At 43.5% G+C, this 17,966-nt stretch overlaps 1 protein-coding gene across 8 annotated transcripts; it reads left to right on the forward strand.

Annotated features, from left to right (window-relative positions):
* Nucleotides 1-1,486: 1,486 nt before the first annotated feature.
* On the forward strand, nucleotides 1,487-3,004 carry LOC129535198 (melanoma-associated antigen B4-like). Of its 8 annotated transcripts, XM_088833861.1 has the most exons (4): nucleotides 1,487-1,730; nucleotides 1,761-2,480; nucleotides 2,622-2,720; nucleotides 2,958-3,004. In XM_088833861.1, the coding sequence occupies exons 1-4, from the start codon at nucleotides 1,487-1,489 to the stop codon at nucleotides 3,002-3,004; spliced, it is 1,110 nt and encodes a 369-aa protein (XP_088689987.1). The 8 variants fall into 8 exon arrangements, with proteins under 8 accessions (XP_088689987.1, XP_088689986.1, XP_088689988.1 ...); XM_088833860.1 differs by having other exon boundaries at nucleotides 1,487-2,480; XM_088833862.1 differs by lacking the exon at nucleotides 2,622-2,720 and having other exon boundaries at nucleotides 1,761-2,474; nucleotides 2,931-3,004.
* The last annotated feature ends 14,962 nt before the right edge of the window (nucleotides 3,005-17,966 follow it).

Below are 17,966 nucleotides of genomic sequence, written 5' to 3' on the forward strand. Positions count from 1 at the left end.
TGCTGCAGTGAACATTTGAGTACAAGTGTCTTTTTCGGTTAGATTCCTCAGGATATATGCCCAGTAGTGGTACTGTTGGCTCATGTGGTAGTTTTATTCCTAGTTTTTTATTCAAAGTGAATTAAGTCAGAAAGAGGAAAGCCAGTGTCATATATTAGTGCAGATATATGGAATCCAGAAAGGTGACACTGATGAACCTGTTTGCAGGGCAGCCTGGAGTTTGAGACAAAGAGAACACACTCGTGGACACAGTGGGGGAAGGAGAGGGAGGGGCAGACTGAGAGAGTAACATTGGAAACGTACACATTACCATGTGTAAAATAGATAACCAGTGGGAATTCATTTTATGACTCAGGGAGCTCAAAGCCAGTGCTCTGACAGCTTAAGAGGGGTGGGATGGGGTAGGAGGGGGGAAAGACTTTCAAGAGGGAGGGGACATACAGTATACCTATGGCTGATTCATATTGATGTGGGGCAGAAAATAACACAATATTGTAAAGATATTATCCTTCCATTAAAAATAAATAAATTTGTTGTTAAAAAGACATATAGAAGAAAAGAGAAGCAAAAAACAGTTTACCTTTGAATTGGGATCTTGGATGGAACCACAGGGACATCAACCTGCCTGCAACAGCCTCCATTCTTAGCACACCATGTTTGGTAACATGAGGTCATCTTCACTTCCTCCTGTTGGGACACAGAGTGTTTGGCTTTTACTATCACGCAGGCCTCAGTTCAGGAGAAAGAGGAGGTTCTCTACCAGGAGCTCAGTTGAGGAACCTGAGTGAGGACTCAGAGCGTCCGTCCCAACCCTTGGGTTTCAGCCCAGGAAATCTCAGGGATGGGCTGTGAGGTTGAACACCTGCTTTACTGTTTGATACTAAGTCTAGGGGAGGGGAAATGTCTAGTCTGAAGGTGCAGCCACCAGTTAGCAAATAGAGAATAGGGCCCAACGTTTTAAGGAGCCAAGGTAAGGACCATGAATGATGATCCCAGTGAACTCAGGGTAGAAAAGACCCTACTGGGCTCTGAGCACTGGGTATCCCCTGGAAGGGAGGTAGACTGAGGCATCCCTTCGCTTGCTTCTGGATCATGTGGAGATCTAAAGTGTCTGCATCAGAGTAGCAGAGGGAAAGTTGCCCGGGCTCCGCCAGGACTTGATGTGGTAATACTGGAGATGAACTGAGAGGACCCCACTACCGGGACCTGTTGTCACCTCAGTGAATCCAAAGCAGGTCTGCGAGACAACAGAGGAAACGTAAGGCCTCTGTTCTTCCTCTGTGGGATTCTCAGGGGACAGGCTGAGCAGGAAAACAGAAGTCTTACGGGTTCCTAGGGCAGTGTCCTGAAGGACACCTTTGATTAAACGAAGGTAGAATCTCCCTGTTTTAAGGTGCTGATGTCACCTCATTCTCCATCCTCCAGGTGCCCCAATCACCTGTCTATTGGCCCAGACTCCTACCCGCGGTCCCTGACCACAGCCGTCATGCCCCGTGGTCAGAAGAGTAAGCACCGTGCTCGTGAGAAACGTCGCCAGGCCCGGGCTGAGACCCAGGGTCTTCATGATCAGGCCACCACATCTGGGGGAGAAGAGACCACGTCCTCCTCCCCTCCTGATTCAGAGAGCGCTCCCTCAAGCTCGTCTGCTGCTGGCTCCCCCAAGGGGCCTCAGGGAGCCAAAGGCACCACCAGTACTGCTGCAGGTGCTGTACGCAAAAGATCTGGTGTCGGTGGCGCAGCACGCTCGAGATCTGGTGTAGGTGCCGAGGGCCAAGTCCAGGAAGGTGAAAATTCCTCCCAGGCTTCCGCTGCTGCTGAGAGCACTCACACAGATCTTCTGACCAAGAAGTCAGAAATGTTGGTGCAGTACATGCTGTTTAAGTATAAGGTGAGGGAGCTCATTAAGAGGTCAGAAATGCTGAAGGTTATCCACCGAAGGTACAGGGAGCAATACCCTGAGATCCTTAGCAGGGCCTCTGAGCACATGGAGTTTGTGTTTGGCATGGTGCTGAAGGAAGTCAGGCCCAACAGTCACTGCTATACCCTGGTGAGCAACCTAGATCTCCGAGACAGTGAGTCCATGAGAGGTGACTGGGGGCTGCCGAAGAATGGTCTCCTGATGCCGCTGCTGGGTGTCATCTACCTGAATGGCCACCGCGCCTCTGAGGAGGAGATCTGGAAGTTCCTGAATATGCTGGGCATCTATGATGGAAGAAGACACTTCATCTTTGGAGACACCAGGAAGCTCATCACAGAAGATCTGGTGCGGGAAGAGTACCTGGAGTACCGCCCGGTGCCCGGCAGCGATCCCCCTCGCTATGAGTTCCTGTGGGGTCCTAAAGCACTCACAGAAAGCAGCAAGACGAAAGTCCTGCAGTTTTTGACCAAGGTCAATGATGCGGTCCCCGACGCCTTACTGCCACATTATGAGGAGGCTTTTAGAGAGGAGTTAGAGAGCACTGGGGCCAGAGCTGCAGATAGTGCTGGCCCTTCTGCCTCGGCCAGTGCTGGCCCTTCTGCCTCGGCCAGACCCGGCACTTCTGCCTCGGCCAGACCCGGCACTTCTGCTGCAGCCAGGGCTGGCACTTTGGCCTCGGCCAGGGCTGGCCCTTCTGCCTCAGCCAGTGCTGGCCCTTCTGCCTCGGCCAGACCTGGCACTTCGGCCTTGGCCAGGGCTGACATGTCTGCCAGGGCCAGGCCTGGCCCTTCTGCCTCAGCCAGTGCTGGCCCTTCTGCCGCGGCCAGACCCAGCACTTCTGCTGCAGCCAGGGCTGGCGCTTCGGCCTCGGCCAGGGCTGACACGTCTGCCATGGCCAGACCTGGCAATTCTGCCTCAGGCAGGCCTGGCCTTTCTGCTGTGCCCAGGCCTGGCCCTTCTGCCTCGGCCAGTGATGGCCTTTCTGCCTCATCCAGGCCTGGTCCTACTGCCTCGGCCAGTGCTAGCACTTCTACCTCAGCCAGTGCCCACTCCAGGGCCACATCCAGCCGCTCATCTCGCCCCTAGTATGGTCTGAAGCCTGCTCTTCACTTTGTGGTTGCAAAAGCCTGTCAACCTGTGTTCCTAATATGCATCAATAACTTGTTGACTTCCCCCCCAAATTTTCAGTATTACGTTTTTCAGCAGAATATTTAGTTAGTGATAAAAGTATATTATTTACATGGGTACACACTGTTTGCTGTTTGTCAAATTTAGGAGTAAGAGTTTTGTTTGATGAAATACATATTGTAAATCCTTAAATCACGTGTGATCCAGGATGAGAATAACATCACTTTAGGATAAGAATATGCTTAGAAATGTGAAAGACACCACACTAAGGGCTGAGAACATTGATACATAAATAGAGAGATAGCTGAAAGCTAGTCAGTTTTTGGTTTGCTTTCCTCTCTGTTTAGTCTCCCTTTTTGTAAAGGTAAAAGTTACATACCTGGATCTGCTTATGTTTTTCAAGAATGTTTGAGAATATAAATTATCGCAAATGATTTATTCGTGGTGCTTTTTTTACACAAACATTAATTGAGCAGCTGCCCTTAAGAAGTCTTCATGCTTATACTGGTGATATTTAGTCAAAAATGTCCCAGCCTCTTCCCATTCAATTATAGTCTCTCAGAGAAGCTATCATTCTATGGAAGAGGCCGAGATGCTCTCCAACTCTAGAAGAAAAGAATAAAGGGTAAAGTGGGGTTGGAAATTACTTCGTTTTCATTGGCAGGCAAGATTTTTGCTAGATCCAGGAGGTTGGGTATTTTCTTTTCCTTCAGTTAGAATGCTGCAGAGTACCTGATATCTCTTAGATGCAAAAAAAATAATAATACCAGTTGATGTAATCCGAGCTGTTTATCTGAGGTCAAGATAATCATAGTAATAACTGCCATTGCCCCTAATGCCTCAGTAGAGTCAAGCACCGTGGCAGATGCTTTCTGTAAATACATCTATTCCACCAGTCCAACAAGACAGGGCTTATCAAACACAGTTCACCATGGAGAGCCCGAGGCTCATAGAGATAGTGTTTGATTTTTGCTGAAATATTTCAGGCTGCTAAATGACAGAGCTGGAACTAGACTCCTGCTCTATAAACTACTATAGCACTCACACTATTTTCACCCCCCACCCCAAGACATACATACCCTTCTCTTTTTTTTTTTTAACAAGTGCTTTTAACATTTGATATTTAATTTCCTTTTCCTTATTTATTTATTTGGCTGTGCTGGCTCTTAGTTGTGGCACGTCGGGTCTACTTCCCTGACCAGGGATCGAACCTGGGCCCCCTGCATTGGAAGCCTGGGGTCCTAGCCCCTGGACCACCAGGAAAGTCCCCACCCTGTATCTTTTATCTCATGGTTTTTCTCAGTACTTCAAAATTTGTCCTAGGTGATAAAAAAGAATGCCCTTGTGCTCAAGCTACTGGATCAGAATGTGCTGCCAGAGCAGTAAGAACACCAACTATATATAACAAAAAGTACATATCCCTTATTCATTACTCACAGATAAATGAGACAGTATTCAGTGCCAGTGTAAGCATGTATGTTGGCCATATTAGATAACCTCTGCACATCATGCTTACAGTCTCTTGCCGGTAGAAAGTATATCAGAAGAGAAATAACATGAGAATCTTCACCTGGCGGATGAGGAGATAGATTGATCTATTTTTTTCCCTGATGGGTGACCACCTTTCCTGGGACTCCTTGGGCTCTAGCTTCTCCATCTCCCATCACTCCTAGGACAGGGACCCATTCTCTGTAGCAGTGCAGAGCAGACACGGCTCAAGAGTTTGCAGAGATGTATAATTTCTCCAGAAGCCTTTAATCCAAGACACCGAAAGCCAGATGAGGTCCCCATGTAGGAGGATTGAGGAGAGCAACACCCCAGAATATAGGGGTTGGTCACTGGGACAGCACTCCCAACTGCTCTCAGACACAGAGGATCTCAGAACTGTTAGGCTAAGCGTAGCCTCGCTTATTCTTCAGGCTTCTCAGAGACCTAAGAAACTTGGTCTCGGTGCAGAGTTCTGAGGTTGGATAGGAGTGAGGATCAATCTCTCAGAAGTGACGGTGGTTAACCTGAATGGGGGTGATAGAAAGACCCAGCCACAACAGTAGCAACCTGTAAAGACCAGTCCTCATTGGCAGGCCCATAAAGTCCAGACCAATCCAGGCTGCTGTGGTTAACACTCTCAGCTCAGGTCCCGGTAGGTGGGGACTTTGGGAATCAGCAGAGAATAGAGCCCCAGGAAGGTGCAGAGTCAAAGTGAGGACCCAGGCTGTGCGCATGAAGCCCCTCAACCCCAGCCGACGGGGCTTCACATAGTCCCTCTGCTCCAGTCAGCCCTGGGAAGCATAGGTAAGTTCTGGCCAGCTCAAGGGCCCCTTGACTTCTGCCTGGTTGGTGTCAAGGAGGTGTGGACCTTGGTTTATAGGCTGGCTCTTCATCAGAGAGTGGAGATCCCAGGCATGACGTTTGCACAGTCCTGTATGAGGAGTGTGGCAGCCAACTACCCCATTACAGATAAATTCTTAGAAAGTCCTGCAAATGTATTGGGCCCTGGGAGGGAGCAGTCAGGGCTTTCAGACTAGGTTTATCCCTTGTTTTCTGAAGGCGGATGGCTTCAGGGCCTTAAAGTCCTTGGACTAATGGAGGGAGCCTCTATCAGCTGAGGAAGGGTACCCAGTACCTAACAGGAGTCAACAGATGATACTGACCAATAACAAAGGATCCCTCCCAGAAAGAAGGGGGCTACAGAGGGCACTGTCCCTGTTGTCAGGCCTGAGACTGTGCCACTTAGGCCTGGTGACATGGTGAGTCCTACTCACTTCCTCCCAGAGGATCACATGGCGGTAACAAACCTCATCCTGATCAAAGGGAGCAGCCTAAGCTCAGCAGAAGGAGGATTTCCAGGTTGTGCCAGAAGTCAAGGTAAGGACCCTGAAGACTGAAAAGACCACCTGCCTCAAAACAGTGGGGGCAGAACATATTCCTTCCACTACCGTTAGCCTTGGAAGACCACGGGCTGGGTGCCCCATGAGGCAAATTCCACTTCTACCTTGAGAGTCTCAGGGAATTGGAGGCCTGATTGGAGAAGCATTAAGGCAATTAAGGGAATATGTCCAGCTTATTTCCAAGTCAGACTGAGGATGGTAAAGAATGTGGGAACAGACATACCAGGATGTCCACACAGAATCCTCCCTACTGTCAGGCTAGAAGGCCCCAGGCAGAGTTGTCAGGCCAAGGGGCCCTTCAGTTCTGACCAAGGAGTAGCAGGAAAGTTAGGGTTTTGTTCTGATGGTGGTGGTCCCATGTTAACAAGGGGGAGTCTTGGGCTTGGCTGAGAGTCAAATTTGGGACCCTGACTTGGGGCCCTGAGAGGAACCATCTGTCGTCCTCAACCAGCTTCCAGAGTTTTCATCTTGTGAGACTATTGGCAGGCATGGCTAATAAGGCTAGTTAAGGCCACCCTTATTTCTTCCTCCAGGCTCACAGGGAGGTATGGGTCTTACTCTGAGGAGATAGGCCCGAGATCAAGATGGAGGGGATTCCCCAGGCCCCACCCGAATTCAAATTGTGGAGCCTGAGTGGAGACTGAGGGGTCTACCCATCCCTGAACAGAGGGGACAAAAGAGAGTCATGCCTTACCCTTTGATGTCAGTTCTAGAAGATCAGGGCATGGCTGTCAGCACTCTCCCGAACTTCTTTATCGCACGCCTTTTTGTTATTATTGAATTGCTAAGTCATGTTTGACACTTTGGTGACACCATGGACTGTAGCTCACGAGGCCCCTCTGTCCATGAGATATTCCAGTGGAGAATTCTGAAGTGGGTTGCCATTTCTCCCCCAGGGGATCTTCCCGACCCAGGGATCAAATGTATGTCTCCTGCAGTTCCTGTACCACAGGCGGATACTCTACCGTTGAGCCACCAGGGAAGCCCTGTATCAGGCATAAGGAAGGTGAGATCTTGGTTGGAAAGTGCAGCCACAAGTCATGAAAAGGGAAGGATATGGTGCCTGCTAGGCACTGCGGCAGATACTTTACAGTTAGCGCCAAGGCCACCAGTCCTTCCAGACCGGGCTTAGCACACTCCATTCACAGTTAGAAGAGCTGAGGCACTGTCAGTTTAAAAACGTGACAAATTTCCCATGGCTGGTAAGTGACAGGGATGGTCGTAGGCCCTTGATTTGAGTTAGTCTAAAGCTCACCCACTCTCTGCTACAAGCCTGAGCTGAACTTATGCCCTTAATTTCCTTTCTATTCTCATTACTGCGGAATGCATATGAAGAAATAAGAAGAGGGACTCTCATGTCCAACTATTATATTGTAAGACATAGCCAGAGCAATAATAATGATAGCAAAATATATGTGACATATGAAGAGAGGAAAAAAGAGATATTATTCGCTGACAATAGGATCATCCATCCATACATATTAGGTCTCAGATAAACGTAAAAGATCTGAAAGCTTTAGAGATTCAGATAAGCTCAAAAGAGCAGGATTAAAAAAAAATCATCTCAGCCATTTCTTTGTATAAAGACATATCTATTAGATCTAAAATATAAAGTTTATTTATTAGAACAGAGGCTCCCTGAGAAGTCTGGCTGCAAGAGAGAAGGGACAGGTTACCATGTTTTGTTTCCCTCACAGGGCTCTACCTGGACCCCCTTCCTTATGCCATGGATTTTCCCATCTCTCATCACTCCTAGGACAGGGACTCCTTCTCTGCAAGGTTTGGAGTAGGGAAACTGATCGGGGCTTTTCAGGGATGAGGCATTTCCCAAGAAGCCTCTCATCTAAGGGGAAAAGCCTATAGGAGGACACCGTGCATCTGGTCTGAGGAAAGAAACACCCCAGAATACTAGGTGTAAGAAGGTTCCAGGCAGGGCTCTCAAGCTGAACATCTCCTTGCTGTGTTGTCACAGTATAGTTGTCAGGGTTTGAGACCTTAGACCTAAGGAGGGCAAACTCAGGTCACAGAAGGAATTGTCAGATATAAATGTGAAGCCCCTTCATTTCAATGTGAAATGAAGTGAAAGAAATAGCCACCCAGAACCACTGGGGTTCTGTAGCATCCAGTTCCTGATATCAGCCCTGGGAGGTCCAGAATTCCATCATAGGATGAGGAACAGAGAGGCTTTGAGAGCTGAGAAAGAGAGAGAGCTACTGCCATGAGCAGGACACATTCCGGATCCAAGTCCACCAGTTCCTCCCACATAGTGACATCGAGGGCAGACCCTTCATCTTGTGATTGAAAAGAGAAGTAAGTATTCCAAGTAGCTGAGTGCCAAGGTGGAGCTGAAGGGAACACATTTCATGTCTTTTTTTGTTCTTGCTTGACCTCAGTAACTGGGAGATGTATCTTTTTCTGTTTAGGGCTTTCTTTCTGATACTCCTAAAATACTATTCCTTATAATTGAAGGTTTATTTGACATCCATATCTGTGTTTATGAACAAAGTATATCCCATTTATTGCTGTATTTCAGTATAGGTATAAAGGTTTTGGTATTTTGTATAATGAATCAGAAATCCTTGGATCTCCTTTAGTGGTTCAGAACAAGACATGTCAAGAGAGTTGGGATTTGCTTGCCAATGTGAAAGAGCACTGAGTAAAATTGTTGGTATCAGAAAATAAAAGGGTCCTGACTGAGTGGCATCTGCAATACAGTGGAACAGGAATTCCCAGCCCCTTTCCCTACAGCAACCCAGATTTCAAAGTTGTATAAGTAACAAAATACCTTTATAGAAGGTCCAGAATGCAATTAAGAAATTGCAGTGCCACAGGTAAGCATATAGCTTAGATCAGCTGCCCATGACATGGGTAAGCACAGCAACTTGACTTTATTGGCATCAGCCCTTGTCTCAGGCTGGCACAGTTCAGTACCAAGAGAGATTGTGAGCTTTCTTGGTGGAGGAAAGTGAGAGTGGGGTAAATGTTCCGAGTGTCCAGGAAAATGTTAGAACTAAGAAATGAATTCAAGAAAGCTGCAGGACACAAGATAGCACACAAAAATGAGTTGTGTTTGTAAACACTAACAACAAACTATCTGAAGAAGAAATTAAGAAAACAGTTCTATTTCAAAAACGTCAAAAAGAGTAAAATACTTAAGAATAAATGTAACGAAGGAAGTGAAAGTGCTATACACTAAAAGCAACAAGACATTGATGGAAGAAGGTGGAAAAGACACAAATAAAAAGATGTCCCAAGTATATTTACTGGAAGAATTCACACTATTAAAATATTCATACTACCCAAAGTGATCTACAGATTTAATGTAATGTGTGTCATAATTCCAGTGGAATTTTCCAGAGAAATAGAAATGCTGAAATTCATATGAAACCACAGAAGACCTGGAATAGACAAAGTAATCTTGACAAAGAGGAGCAAAGGTGGAAGCATGGGACTTCTTGACTTGAACTATAGTACAAGACAGTGTGATACCAGCATAAACATACACACACAGACCAACAGAACAGAATAGAGCCTAGAAATAAACACACGCATATATAGGCATGTAATCTTTGACAAAGGCACTAAGAATACACAACGGAAAAAACATACATCCTCAATCAACAAATAGTGTTGAGAAAATTGGATATCTGCATGAAAAGAGTAAAACTGGAGTCTTAGCTTACATCATATGAAAAAAAAAAATGCAAAATGGATTCAAGACTTAAAAATGAGACCCGAAACCATAAAACTCTTAGAAGAAAACATGGGGGAAAGCTCCTTGTCATTGGTCTTGCAATGTTCTGGGTGTTTTGTTTTTGTTTTTTGAATTTTGTTTATTTGTTTCTAATTTGACAGCAGAAACCCAAGCAAGAAAAACAAAAATAAGTTGGATTACAGCAAAGTAAAAGATTCTGTATAGCAATGGATACGATCAACAAAATGAAAAGGTGAAATAGGAGAAAATATTTTCAAGCCACATATCTGATAAATTAATATCTAAATCATAAAAGGAAGTCCTACAGCTCAATAACACAATAATTAATTAAAAATAACTTTAAAAATGAGCAAAGAACCTAAATATTTTCCAAGGAAGACATACAAATGGCTAACAGCTGTGTGATAAAGGGCTCAGCATCACTAATCATCAGGGAGATGATGATCCACACCACAATAAGAGATCATCTCATACCTGTTGGGAGAGCTATTATTAAAAAGCCAAGTGATAAGAAGTGTTGGCAAGGGTGTTGAGCAAAGGGAACCTTTGCACACAGTTGTTGAATATATAAATTGGCACAGCCACAATGGAAAATTGTGTGGATGTTCCTCAGAAAATTACAACTATTGTACGACTCAGCATTTCCACTTCTGAGTATGCAGTTGACCCTTGAACAACACAAGATTGAACTGTGCAGGTCCACTTATAGATGAGTTTTTTTAATAAATACATTGGAAAACTATTCCGAGTTTTGAAATAACCTGAAAAAATTCACAGGTGATTTGCATAGCTTAGAAATATAAAAAAAAATTTTAAAGGTGTCATGAATGCATAAAATTTATATAGATACTAGTCTTTTTTTATCACTTACTGCCATAAAATATACACAAATATGAAAAGGTTCAGTTCAGTTCAGTCACTCAGTTGTGTCTGACTCTTTGCGACCCCATAAATCACAGCACGCCAGGCCTCCCTGTCCATCACCAACTCCCGGGGTTCATTCAAACTCATGTCCATCGAGTCAGTGATGCCATCCTGCCATCTCATTCTCTGTCGTCCCCTTCTCCTCCTGCCCCCAATCCCTCCCAGGATCAGAGTCTTTTCCAATGAGTCAACTCATCGCATGAGGTGGCCAAAGTATTGGAGTTTCAGCTTTAGCATCAGTCCTTCCAATGGACACCCAGAATTGATCTCCTTCAGAATGGACTGGTTGGATCTCCTTGGAGTCCAAGGGACTCTCAAGAGTCTTCTCCAGCACCACAGTTCAAAAGCATCAATTCTTCGGTGATCAGCTTAAAGTTATGCACACACACACACACACACACTTATGGACCATGAATAACACTATTCATCCCTGATGAGCGATTTTTATAGTAAACTGTGATCTCAAAGTGCTCACTGATAGTCCATGGGTATTTCTCACTGTATTTAGTACAATACTGTAAGCCCTGAATAACACCATAGGACTCAAATGAAGTGCCCCTAGTGGTGCTGGAAGTGCTCACAAGAAACAGAAAGAAGTCATGACCTTATACAAAGGTTGAATTGCTTGTTATGTACCACAGTTTGGGTCTGCAGTCGTGGTTGCCACCATTTCAAGATGAATGAATTCAGCATAAGGATCACTGTAAGAAAAAGAACAGGAAATGTATGAAGCCATCACTGCAGCTACACCAGCAGGTGTGACAACCTTGTGCTTTTGTGAAATACCTTTTTATCTTGTATTGAAAATATAGTTTGTAGGTGGGTGCAGGATTGCTATAAGCAAGGCATATCTGTAGACTTTAATATGATTGAAGAAAAATCAAAGTCATTATGACAACCTAAAGCAAAATGGTGGTAAAGGATCTAAAGCTGGAGAATTTTATGCCAGTAAAGGACACTACCCTTATGGCAGAAAGTGAAGAGGAACTCAAAAGCCTCTTGATGAAAGTGAAAGAGGAGAGTGAAAAGGTTGGCTTGAAGCTCAACATTCAGAAAACAAAGATCATGGCATCTGGTCCCATCACTTCATGGGAAATAGATGGAAAAACAGTGGAAACAGTGTCAGACTTTGTTTTTTTGGGCTCCAAAATCACTGCAGATGCTGATTGCAGCCATGAAATTAAAAGACGCTTGCTCCTTGGAAGGAAAGTTATGACCAACCTTGATAAAATATTAAAAAGCAGAGACATTACTTTGCCAACCAAGGTCCGTCTAGTCAAGGCAATGGTTTTTCCCGTGGTCATGTATGGATGTGAGAGTTGGACTGTGAAGCAGGCTGACCGCCGAAGAATCGATGCTTTTGAACTGTGGTGTTGGAGAAGACTCTTGAGAGTCCCTTATACTGCAAGGAGATCCAACCAGTCCATTCTAGAGGAGATCAATCCTGGATGTTCATTGGAGGGACTGATGCTAAAGCTGAAACTGCAATACTTTGGCCACCTCATGCGACATGTTGACTCACTGGAAAAGACTCTGATGCTGGGAAAGGTTGGGGGCGGGAGGAGAAGGGGACGACGGAGAATGAGATGGCTGGATGGCATCACCGACTCTGTGGACATGAGTTTGAGTGAACTCCGGGAGTTGGTGATGGACAGGGAGGCCTGGCGTGCTGTGATTCATGGGGTCGCGGAGAGTCGGACACGACTGAGCGACTGAACTGAACTGAACTGAACTGAAAGGATGGTCTGTTAATTTTAGAAAGAGGTTTGACTTAAAATATCAAAATGATAGGAGAAGCAGCTTTTGAGAAATCAAGAGGCAACAGATGCATTCCCAGATGCCATTAAGAAAATCACTGGGTGTTAATCTTGTATCCTGCAACTTTACTAATTCATTGATAAGCTCTAGTAGTTTTCTGGTAGCATCTTTAGGCTTTTCTATGTCTAGTATCGTGCCGTCTGCAAACAGTGCCAGTTTTAGTGGTTTTCCAACTTGGATTCCTTTTATTTCTTCTCTTCTCTGATTACCACAGCTAGGACTTCTGAAATCATGTTGAACAAACGTGGAGACAATGCACATCCTTGAGATTTTCTTATTAAGTGGAGTCAGACAAAGACAAATATCGCATCACTCATATGTAGAAATATAATTTTAAAAAATTGATTCAAAGGAACTTATTTACAAAATAGAAACAGACTGAACAGATCTCAAAAATTAACTTATCGTTGCCAAATAGGAAACATGGTAGGGAGGGATAAATCATGAGCTTTGGATGAACTTATACACATACTGTATATAAGGTAGATAACCAGCAAGGATAGAGTACAGAGGAGGAAACTCAATATTCTCTGATAACTTATATGACAAAATATTCTTTAAAAGAATGGATATATGTATATATATCACTGAATCACTTTGCAGAACACCTGCAACTAACACAACATTATAAACCAACTCTACTCCAAGAAAACTTTAAAAAAGAAAATCACTGAGGAGAAACATCTGTCTGGACAGGTTTTAATGCAGAGGAAAGTGCCCTATGCTGGGGGAAATGCCACAAAGTACATGCATTGGTAAGGAAGGGAAGTGAACTCCAGGATTTGAGACAGAATGAGATAGGCTAATTTTATGATTTTGTGCAAATGCCGTCAGATTTCTGTTCAAATTATCAGGACTCCCCTTACCTATAGAGCTGCTAACCCTGACTTTCAAGAGAAACGATAAACACCATCTGTCAGTCTTTTGGTTGGACAACGAGAAGGCCGGACAGCAGGAACCTTTGGGGGGATTGGTTTCATCAGTGCTTCATCCCTGAATTCAGGAAGTACCTTGCCAGTTATTGACTGCCTTTTCAGATTCTTTTGATATTGGCCAATGCGCTGGCCACCCGGAACCCCGGGAGTTCAACACTGAAGGTGTCAAAGTGTCTCCTTTCCCCTAAACACAACATCTCTATGTCAGCCTATAGATCACAGGGTCAAAGGGACCTTTCAGGCTCATTACATAGGGTACTCTATGAAAATGATGGTCAGTGCAATAGAAGAGAACCCTGATAGAACATCATGAAGTCTGAAAGGATTAAACGACTGAAGATGTGATTCTTGTCACACACACACACACACACACACACACACACACACACACGCAAAAGCCCATGAAAGCCCAAACAATAAATTCCTGCTAAAGAAAACTGTCCAGGTGTTGTGCATGCCTTCATAGGATTTATAACAGAGTCAGTCAAGGAAATCATGAAAGAGACTGTGGATATGACATGAAAAGGTGGGAGGGGGTGAAGAGTCCCAAAATATGCTCTTGGAACAATCCAAGGGCTAATAGACATTACACCTGAGAAATTAACAGAATACAACTTGATGGACATGATTGGTTCCAAACCAGAGCTGGATGATGAAGAATAAGACATAGAAGAAGCAGTGCCAGAAAACAAGTTGACATTAGACAATCTGGCAGAAGCGTTCTGAGTCCTCAAGACTGCTTTGACTCTTGTATGTCATGGACCCTTCTATGATAAGGGCACTGAAACAAAAGCAAATGGTGGAAGGAGGACTGATAACACACAGAAACATTTTTAGAGAAATGAAAAAGCAAAATCTTTGGAGAGAAATTACAATGTATTTCCATAAAGGTATACTGAGTGTGCCTGTTTCCCCTGCCTCCCCTTCCACCTCCTCCGTTCTTCCATCTCTGCCACTCATCAAGGTCAGGCCCTCCTCTTCCTCCTCCTCCTCCTCAGCCTACTCAGCAGGAAGGTGGTGGGAATGATGAACTTCATGATGATCCTCTTCCACTCAACGAGCAGTAAATAATCGTCATGCCATACAGGTAATAATCTTATCTGTTGAGTATATGTGTGAGTGTCTTTGTGCTAAGAGCTAATAACTGTATGGCAAGGACTGTATGAGATGCTTCTGTGTCATCATCACCTTCATCATCACCACCAGCTAAGTATTCGTCATATAGAACATCACGCACAAGACTTGTATGGAAGTGGATAGTCTACCATTACATAGGCAAAATGTGAAGATATTTAATATAAAACTAATAATGTATTCATTTTCTTACTGTTTTATAACTTAACTTTCAAAGAATTATATTACTGCAAAGTGTCCCACCTCTCTCTTCTCAATGGATAAACTGCAAATCAGCCTGTCATCACAGGTAAGTGTTTTCTGTTAAAGTAACAATGTTTTCAGTACTGTATTATAAGTATTACCATAATAGTGTATGCTATAAAAATTTTTAGCAATTCGTTCATTACTGTATATGCTTGGCAACCATGAAGAAATCCTATCGATTACATTAGACTACTATAAAGCAGTCATATTGCTGCTGCTTCATTATCAAAGCTTGAATCATTCATTATACCTTTAACTAAATATGGACTTCTTTTCACATTATGTTTTCATTTTTGATACTTAGTGTTTTGTATCTATAGTCTTTTGTGTCATGTAAGATAATATAGATGTTGGTACTGACAGACAATTCTTATAAATGGATGCTGTAAACTTACGGTATTACTAAATACAGTACTGTGAATATATTTTCTCTTATGATTTTCTTAATAAAATTTTAGTTTCTATACCTTACTTTATTGTAAGAATACAGTAGAAAATACTTATAGCATACAAAATATGCAATCACTGTTTATCAGTACAGCTTCCAGTCAGCAGTAGGTTATTAGTAGTTAAGTTTGGGCAGAGTGAAAAGTATACAGTTATTTTTGACTGCATGGGGGATTGGTGCCTCTAACCTCCACATGATTCAAGGGTCAATTGTATATCCCAAGGAAGTGAAATCGGTATGTTGAAGAGACATCTTCACTCCCGTGTTCATTGCACCATTATTTACAATAGCCAAGATATGGTAACAACCCAAATCTCCACCAACAGATAAATGGATAAAGAACATGTGGTAGACACAGACAATGGGATATCATTTCACCTTAAAAATGAAAGAAATCTTGTTATATGGGACAACATGGAGAAACCACAGAGACATTATTCTAAATGAAATAAGCCAGAAGGACAAATGCTGCATGGTTCCACTTATATCTAAAATCTTTATACACATAGAAACACAGAAGGCCCGGGGCAGTGAGAAATGGGCAGTTGCTTTTCACTTGGTATAATGTTTCAGTTATGCAAGATGAATAAATTGCAGGGATCTGCTGTGCAACATTGCGCCTATATTTAACATCACTGTATTGTGTGCCTAAATATTTAAGTGTGTAGATCTGATGTTAAGTGTTTTTACCACACAATAATTTGAAAAGTTGATTGTCTTGCTCTCTCTCCAGTAGAGAGTAAGTGAAAGCATTTAGAAAACTCTTTTATACTGTTAGAGAGTGAGAATGTCAATGGTTGAAGCCACTGTGGAAAACAGTATTGAGGTTCCTCAAAAAATTAAAAATTGAATTAGCATATGATTCAGCAAACCACTTCTGGGTATCTATCCAAAGGAGTGAAAATTAGACTCTCCAAGAGACATCAGCATTCCCATATTTGTTGCAGCATTATTCACAATAACCAAGACAGAGAAACAGCCTAAATGTCCTCTGATGGATGAAGGGATAACTATATGCTATATACATATCATGGAGTGTTGTGTGTGTGCGTCCTCAGTTGCTCAGTTGTGTCCGACTCTTTTCCGACCCCATGGAATCCAAGCTCCTCTGTCCGTGGGATTTTCCAGGCAAGAATACTAGAGGGGGTTGCTGTTTCCTCCTCCAGGGGAGGATGCCATTTCCTTCTCCAATGGGTTACCTCCTACAAGTGGATTGCCACTTCCTGCTCCAGGGGATCTTTCCAATCCAGGGATTGAACCCAAGTCTCCTGTGTGTCCTGCATTGGCAGGTGGATTATTTACCACTGAGCTACCTGGGAAGCCCATAATGGAGTATTATTCAGCCTTAAAAAGAAGGAAACTTTGTCATTTGCAATAATAGAGATGACGTAGGAGACATTGTGCTAAGTGAAATAAGCCAGACACAGAATGACAAATACATGATACCACTTAAATGAGGAAACTAAAACAGGCAAACTGATAGAAGCAGAGTAGGATGGTGATTGCCAGGGCCTGGGAAGAGGCATAATGAGGAAGTGATCGCCAAAGGACACAGATTTTCAGTTATACAAGATGAATAATTTCTAGAAATGTACTGTATAGCATAGAGCTTATAGTTAACAATTCTTTTTTTCCCAAAAAACTTTGTTTTATTACTAAACCTTGTAGTACAAACCTGAAAAGTAAACGAAAAACTGGCAATAAACAACATGAAGAGTCTTCCCTCCCGAGGGAGGGGTGCAGAGCAGCGCTAATAAATTAAAACGTCAGACCGTATAAGCCATAGTCAGAAGTTCACCGTCCAAAAGAGGGCCAATACACAGCAAGGCCATAGAAACCGGACAAGCACACTGGAAAACACGACTCTGCTCATGTCACTGTTAAATAGGCCAACACAGTTCAGTCTTTGGCAACGACAACCAACAGAGTATACCACAGGATGCTGCGGACAGCCCCACCAGCCAGCTCAGTGCAACACGGGCAACTGCGGGATCGGTGAATCCAATTATGAAACAAAGAACAGCTTGTGAAAACAGTTTCCCTTTTTTATTGCACACATACTGTACACACAACCCGAGAAGGGCAACAGCTACTCCATTATTATTTTTGTTGTTGTTGTTCAGTAATGTAAGCAGCACTTATTATAAATGTTACAAGAAAAACCCTGTAAGCATCCAGTCCACCCAATGAAGAAACAGAAGTGCTAGGCTTTTCTTCATCTGTCCTAGCACCCTCCCCTCCCCCACCCAGAAAAAGGCTCAAGTATTTGAAACAATTTACAGGCGTATGTACAAAAGGAACGGGTTTGTTTTTTCTTTTTTTCTTTCTTTTTGTTACAACATGAAGAGAAAAAATAGACCAGATGAGCGCAGATGTATTTTCACATTCAAAAAGAACCGCAGACTTCTGAGTGGCTCTAGATGTGATCACCAATGAAACAAATTTAAAAAGAAAAATTAATGCTGACCTGTGAAGGTGGAAAACAACAAAGAGGTGAGATGAAGATGGAATGTTAGAAAGACTCCACATCCATGACAAAGAAGCACTTCCGGCTTCAATCACTTTTTTTTTCCTTTTTTTTTTTTTTAAGGATGCTATTGAAGGGTTTTTTGATAAAGTAGCCAACAGCACCAAAAAGAACAGAATAGATTTCCTAATGAAATCAGGCACAGGTTTCTCTCACGTGACCCCTCCAAGGCAGGCAGTCTTTTTCTTCTCTTCCTCTTTCTCTTTAAACAGATGCATAGTTAAGCGCTGGTGGTGGCTCTGACCTCCTCATTTTGCCTATGGTTAGGAAACAATGTCCGCCTTC

This window comes from Moschus berezovskii, chromosome X (assembly GCF_049115385.1).
Source record: "Moschus berezovskii isolate FMDL1 chromosome X, NW_MosBer_1.0, whole genome shotgun sequence".
Lineage (NCBI taxonomy): Eukaryota > Metazoa > Chordata > Mammalia > Artiodactyla > Moschidae > Moschus > Moschus berezovskii.